This window comes from Astatotilapia calliptera, chromosome 7 (assembly GCF_900246225.1).
Source record: "Astatotilapia calliptera chromosome 7, fAstCal1.2, whole genome shotgun sequence".
Classification (NCBI taxonomy): Eukaryota; Metazoa; Chordata; class Actinopteri; order Cichliformes; family Cichlidae; genus Astatotilapia; species Astatotilapia calliptera.
This window is the reverse complement of record NC_039308.1, coordinates 39,647,034-39,654,407: the sequence shown is the minus strand read 5'-3', so window position 1 is coordinate 39,654,407 and position 7,374 is coordinate 39,647,034. Positions and strand designations below refer to the sequence as shown.

Genomic DNA, 7,374 nt, shown 5'->3' with positions numbered 1-7,374 from the left:
CAAAGGCGTTCTGCCTGTAAAGCCCACATTGAGCATGGTTTTACTGTCGCGCTATTACAGTGTAATATGTTTTTTGAAAAAAAAAAATATGGTTCTTATTATACTTATTATATTATGATGGTTAATGGTAAGACTTTCAATATAGTGCATGCATTAGAGCGGTTCAAACAGCTCTAAGTGAATTAAAACTTCCAGCATGTTGAAAAACGCACACCGCATTGTTGCAGACTTGCGTTGTAGCCTAATTATCGCGACGCTCTTTATTTGAAACTCGTGTGTGTGTGTAACTGTGAGCTGAGGCCGCTCCCGCCCTCTCCGTCTTCCTTCCTTCCCCCTGCAGTTCTTGTGTTTGTTTGCACACACTTGATCCGGAGCGGAAATTCCTCTCCGTTTTTGTGAATGACAAACTCATTAACGATTCATCAACACAGGCCGCTCTATCCGGCCCCCGTTTCTAAGGCGACCGCTGCTGCCGCGCTTCTGATTGGTCGCCCCACAAAACGTATCCAATGGAACGCCTCCTGTTTGTAGCCATTCAGCAGCCTGGCGCCGCAGAGAGCGCAGAGAGTCAGAACCTGCAGAGAAACGATCTACAGCACAGACAGGCTGCAACAGCAGGCAGAGACGGGTGCATACGGGTGCATGCTTCACAGCAACAAATCCGCCTTTCTGCTCTGGATCTCCATAAAAATATTAGATACACAGCCTGTATACGCACAGAGAGAAAGAGAGGTGGAAGAGCAGCCGTGGAGTTATATAAGAAGAGAGGAAGCTTCAGCCTCGTCGCAGGGCCGGTATGACTCATTGATAAATAACTCAGGCTCTCTCCAACCAGATGCATGAATGAGGAACAGTGTGGGCAACCTACTCTCGGGAGATCTCTGAAGGGAACAGGAATTCCTACGTCCCGCAACACACTGGATCCAAAAGAACGTTTGGAGTGAGTCTTGACAAGCGTGACGGTTTTTATTTTGACTCGTTATTTAGTTTTTTAAGCCGTTGTTCTCAGAGTTGTGTTGCCGAGGGCCCTCTCAGCAGCAGATCAGACTGAAAACGAAATTCCAGACAGATATTTGTGCCTGCTGCTGAAGCCGAGAAGCTCCCCGCTTTTCCTCGACACCTTTTTTCCCCCTTTTTTAACTCCTGCTTATAAATGCTTGACAAGCTCAAGCCCGTCGTCCAGCTTGACTCGGTTATGGCGATCAGCAAGACGGTGGGCTGGCTCCGAGAGCAGCTGGAGACGCGCAGGGACGGCCTGCTTGTGATGGACTGTCGGGCTCAGGAGCTCTTCGAGTCGTCTCACGTCGAGACTGCCATCAACGTGGCCATACCCAGCCTCATGCTTCGCCGGCTTAAGAAAGGCAATCTGCCCGTGCGCTCTCTGCTCTCCAACGGAGAGGATCGAGACAGGTTTGTGCGGAGGTGCAAGACGGACGCCATCCTGCTGTACGACGAGTACAGCCGAGAGTGGAACGAGAACGTGGACGGGGGCTCCGTGTTGGGTTTACTGCTGAGGAAAATGAAGGACGAGGGCTATAAGGCATATTATCTGGAGGGTGAGTGGAATTCATTCACATTTTCGGGCACGGCGGCTGCCGCTGTTCATTCACAGGCTCGATTTTCGCGCAGACGTAGATTTCTGGCGTTTTGATTAAAGAAATATATAGTCATCACTCTAAGGTTAGGTTACACTTGACTCCTCGCACGTCAGTAATTACTGAAGAGGGTCTTAATTTACTTCGAAGAGACGCGTAACCAGATTTTATGTGTATTAAGCTTCTTTTTTTCTTTCTCAGAAAATAATAATTTGCCGTCTGCAGTGTGCAACGTATGCCTGCTGTGTGGCAGGCAGAAACGGTGTGTTCATTGCATCTGTTTTATATATTTCCAGGTGGCTTCAGTAAATTCCAGGCCGAGTGTCCGGCTCTGTGCGAAACCAACCTGGATGGCTCGTCCCACAGCAGTTCCCCTACTGCCCAGGTGCTGGGCCTCGGTGGGCTGCGCATCAGCTCTGACTCCTCGGACATCGAGTCTGATATCGACCGGGATCCGAGCAGCGCCACAGACTCGGACGGCAGCCCGTTATCCAACCCGCATCCCTCCTTCCCTGTAGAGATCTTGCCGCACCTTTACCTGGGCTGTGCCAAGGACTCCACTAACCTTGATGTGCTGGAGGAGTACGGGATCAAGTATATCCTCAACGTGACTCCCAATCTCCCCAACCTCTTTGAGAACGCAGGAGAGTTTAAGTACAAGCAGATCCCAATCTCGGATCACTGGAGCCAGAATCTCTCTCAGTTCTTTCCCGAAGCCATCAGCTTTATTGGTAAGTAATCTCGCAGAACTGGAAACGCTCTGCAGATTAAATCTTGTTGGTTAGGTTGTGTACATGCTTATTCATTTTTTAGTACTGCTTATAATTATTTAAACTCCAAAATTAGCTTTTGAGTTTGTGAGACCATAAATAGTAATACTGCGTCAGTCTGCAAAATATAGAACATAGAGAAAAAAAAACCATCAAGTCCTCACAATTTTGAAGAAGGATTCAACTCAAAAGTTGGGTGTTTGATTAGTATTGTTCTTGTTCCCTACTTTATGACATGCATGCAGGCAGAGTAAAGGGGCAAAAACAGATAGCTGGGGGCATAAACGTATTAAATGTGATATATATTATCACTGGCAGGAAGTTCTTAGGTTGTTATTGTGCAATTGAGATTAGATGAAGTGTCCCTGGCTGTGGTCTTATCAGTCAATCAGACAGGGACACACAGAGCAGGCAGATTAAGGCATTGTGTAGAGGCAGAGGAACACAAGTCTGCCTCCAATGGTGCACAGGCAAAATGCACTTGGTTTGACTTCAGTGGAAGACATTCTGGCCCTATCTCTTGTCCCAGGGCTTGTGAAATTGCAGCACAAAGGGCGATGTTGAAACTGGAGAAAGGGGAGAGTGAGCGAGGGGAGGGCGGTAATTCAAGCGCAACAGGAAGGAAGTGGCATTGAAAGTAATCTAGGACATGGCATTGCCCCCCCTCCCCTCCTCCTCCCGCCACATTACAAAAGGAGCCATTTACGGCCTGATGACATCCTGTTCGCCTTGACAGGGTGCCCTCATGACTCCTACATTTACACGCCCAAATGGCACCATTGTCAGAGTAACCCTAGCAAGCGGAAGAATGGTTTAATAGACCGTAATAGTCAATTTCCCAGCCGGCTACTCTAGGCCAAAAGAAACCAAAGAATGTGAGCTCTGTTTATGTGCAATACTGTCATAGCCCCTGTTTAATTACTGACATGGCTGGGAGATAGGATAATAAGTTCCTGGACCTGCTTCAATTTCCAACAAAGCGTGACTTTAAAATCACAAAGATTTGATTATTGATTAGTTGCCTAAAAGAAGCATAAACAATGAGAGCTTCTCTGCTTTGTGCTTTTCAGATGTCAGGAATGTTTTTTCTTCTGATCAGTATCCATGCAGACTAAATCTTTGGTCTTTGGACTGTGAGAGTAACAAAACAACAAACTGGGATATCTACTCTTTCCTAGTTATCTGGAATGATGAAAAGCTCTAAAGATGTTGTTTATTTATGATACAAAATTTCCACCCCTTTCTTTTCTTCCACCAGATGAAGCTCGGGGACAGAAATGCGGCGTCCTGGTCCATTGCCTTGCAGGCATTAGCCGCTCTGTCACAGTGACGGTGGCCTATTTGATGCAGAAGCTCAACCTGTCCATGAACGATGCTTACGACATTGTCAAGATGAAAAAATCCAACATCTCACCCAATTTCAACTTCATGGGTCAGCTTTTGGACTTTGAGCGCACACTGGGTCTGAAGAGTCCATGTGATAACCGCATGGCACCACCAAGCCAGCAGCTCTACTTCACCACCCCGACCAACCACAACGTCTTCCAGCTGGACCCCCTGGAGTCCACGTGAGGTCTGCTGTCACCACTCCTCTTCTCATTGGGGGTTTTGTGGGCCTCCTATTGGAAAAGCTGCAAAATGTTTTCTCTTTTTTCCGTCGTCTGCTGTGCGACATTATTGATACAGCTGGTCTGAGGCGACAGCTGCTGAGTGTGGTTACTGAAGGGCCATAGCTGTCTGACCGAAGCGCAGCTGCTGTTGACTAAATGAGGAGAGACAGTACAAGAGACAGGAAGCGAATCATTTAAAGTGTGCAGATACTTACTACAATCAGATTTTGCTGTAAGACTCTGGTCTTTTTTTTCGTATTTTTTCAGTGTGTCTAAGGAAGCCTAAAGTGATTGATTGGACAGCTGTATGTTATGCTTCAAAGTTCAAAGGCTGGTGTGCCAAAGAGACCTGATTGTTCAAAGTGGACAGATAAATGAAATCCTTTTGTATATTTGTTTTGGGGTCTATTACTAGTTCCTCCATGACATCAGGGTGCATTGTCTCCTTCATCTTCTGTGAAGACTTGACTGCATGGGGCTCAACTACCCTGGCTTTAGAAGGCACACAATATAATGGACTTTATTTTACATTTGTGGAGTCTTTTCAAACATTTATACGGTGTGTATATATCTTAATATAAAAGACAATACGGTAAAAGCCTTGCTCTAGTAGTATATACCCTTTGGCACAAGTGGGTACTGAAGATTTGCTTTGTTTCATATTCTACTTTTATGTAAGCATACAAACTGCGTATTGATCAATATGTTTGAGTTGATTATGCCAAAAATCAAGTAGGCTTTCCAAGAATTGTGTACATGTGTAATATATTCAATAAGCGCTTTGTGGCTGGCCTTTTCTTTTTGCACCTGTCCTCCCACAAATCAAAGTCACCTTGGCCATTTGCCTTACTTTTGAGCTTGGAAGATTTCTTTCCCCTTTTTTTTGCACATTAACCTTCAGAGAAATGTACTTTTTTTGGTTACAGTATCCCAGATAGATTTGTTTTGTTTTCTTACAAAAAACCCCAACCAAACCTAGAACGATTATCACTGAAGTTTATAAATTGGGCTCCATGCTTAAGAACTCAAGCAGTTCAAATGGCCAAAGGTGGAATTTACTGGATGTCTCTGAAGGTTAATTTAAGAAATCATGATCTGTGGGTTAAATATTTCCGATGTGTGGAAAAAGCAGGGAGCTGTGTTTGCTTCGCTTCTTCAGGGAAAATTCTGTGAAATGCAGTTTTCACTTGACAAGACGAGACAAAATTAAATCCAGAACTTCGGAGAGTTGCCCCCACACCCCCCGTAGAGGAAACCACTATGTTGCCCTCTACTCACTCCTTCCAAACTCCTCTCTTACGAATGTAAAGGAAATATAAGTTATTAATAAATTGCTATTTTGTCTACACGTTCCGCTTCTTCTGCTTGTTTTTCCATTGACACATTCGTTGGTGTTTTGTCTCCACTTACAGTAACACATTTATGTAAGTGTCTCCTCACCTGCAGTACAGTTGAGTGTTAACCAGCTGGCCAAGTCACGACAAAAAAGAGTCGCAATGAATCACGAGGCTGTTCACAGAGTTCTTGTTTTCCATTAACTACAGCACTTGGAACATTTCCCACTTTACTTTCCAGTACAGAGTTAGCATGTCCTGTTACATGATGCTTGTGTAAGATAGCACTGTGCACACTCTGTTCTGCTGTGACAATAAGAAACTACAATAAGCTACCCAGCAGGTGCAAAGTGATTCCAGTCCTGCTGTAACTAGCCCAGCTGGTTTTACCAGGTGCTAGTCTACCATGAGGTCTTTGGGTTCAAAACAAACATTCCCTTGGTTAACTTGTGAAGGCAGCTCCTCAGCACTCAACCATCAAGGGAAGCATAAAGTACAGAGATAAAGTATGATTTGATAGGAAGAGCAGTGGCGTTTACTCCCTGAGAACTGGAGACTCAGGAGATAATCTCGACGGTGTAGCTTAGGTGTCGTGTTCTCAAGCGAGCAGCAACTTGTTTCACAGTTTGAAGAGACTATTCCCACATCAACACCAGCTGCTGTGTGTGTGTGGACTATGTGGAAATGAGCAAGCCAAGCAGTACCACAAGGTTTGATCGTGACAGAGCTAGGATTGTTAACAATAAAGGATATGGAAACAGTGACTTGTATGCAGCATTTTTGTCAACTAAGTTCTTGATGTGCATGTATGACACAGTGTAAAAGCCCACACACGAAAGATTCCACTGTGTAAGTAGACACAATCCTTACCTAACTCTTACTGCTAAGAGTTGGTCAAAATAAAGATGTAAGCAATGCAAAACGTATTAGCAACCAGCTACAATTTTACATAACTACAATAAAACACAGCATGCAATATATAATCCATATCAAAAGTAAACAATGGAAAACATGAATTGTAAGTATTTTCTTTTACTATAGAATAAGCAAATAAGCATACATAAAACATAGATCTTAACAGAAGACAGCATACAATAGAGAAAGAGAATTATCTTAAAAAAGCAATTAACAGATTTTATTATCAATAATATGTATTGTGTAAAGATGAACAAAATAAATTGTAAGGCATCTCTCTTTTTTATGTTTTATTTCCTTTTTTTAAATTGGAAATTCAACCCAGCGCGTAGCTGTACAAAGTGTGTGAATCACTGGCTATGTAATAAAGAGTGAGACCTCCACATTCATGTCCTGACGCAAGTGATTTATAAAAAGACTCATATTTCAAGAGGTGCCAGCTCTCTCTGCTTTTCCCACTTTCCATTTCAGGGAATCTTTTTCTTTTGTTGGGTAGCCACTTATAATCATAACAATAATGATGAGATACCACTGATCGAACTATGGCAGCAAAGCCTGCACACTAATGAGAAACACTGGTTCAAAGTCACTATATTATGTTTTTCCTTTTTAGTTCTAAATTTGTCGTGTTGCCCCTAAAAAGTGGGTGTCCACGTGTAGCTGTACTGCATTTTGTTGCCTTGTACTTGTGACGTGTAATAACAATAAAGTTGAATTCTATTCTATTCTAAGATAGGACTCTATATTCTATATGCATATAGAGATTTCTTTTTTCACAGAGAGTCATAGTGACTTCACGATAAATAGGCAAATCTCCCTGAGGTGTCATGCTTATTATTAGCAGGGTCACCATTCATCCATTTAGTTTCCTATGACTCTGCTGGTGCATTGAATGCAAAAGTCACCCATTTGTCACATGATGAAAGCAGAGGTACTTCAGACTATCCATACACATATGCTTAGTCTTATCCTACCATCTAAATTGTAGTAGGAAGGTCATGGGAACGTTGAGTGAACATGCATACTCCACATTAAAAGGGAGAATAAGATTGTGTTTCATAGTTGTCTGTACCAAAATCACTGGACTACAAGAAGGCCTATGACTCAGTGCCCCACACTGGAATTCCTAGAATTGTACAAGATCTACAGG

The 7,374-nt window shown here is 43.4% G+C and overlaps 1 protein-coding gene across 1 annotated transcript; it reads left to right on the top strand.

The window, feature by feature from the left end:
- The first annotated feature begins 526 nt into the window (after nt 1-526).
- On the top strand, nt 527-4,757 carry dusp6 (dual specificity phosphatase 6). Its single transcript, XM_026174699.1, has 3 exons — nt 527-1,556; nt 1,892-2,326; nt 3,624-4,757. Exons 1-3 carry the CDS (start codon nt 1,154-1,156, stop codon nt 3,935-3,937), a joined length of 1,152 nt encoding a protein of 383 aa, XP_026030484.1. The 5' UTR covers nt 527-1,153; the 3' UTR covers nt 3,938-4,757.
- The last annotated feature ends 2,617 nt before the right edge of the window (nt 4,758-7,374 follow it).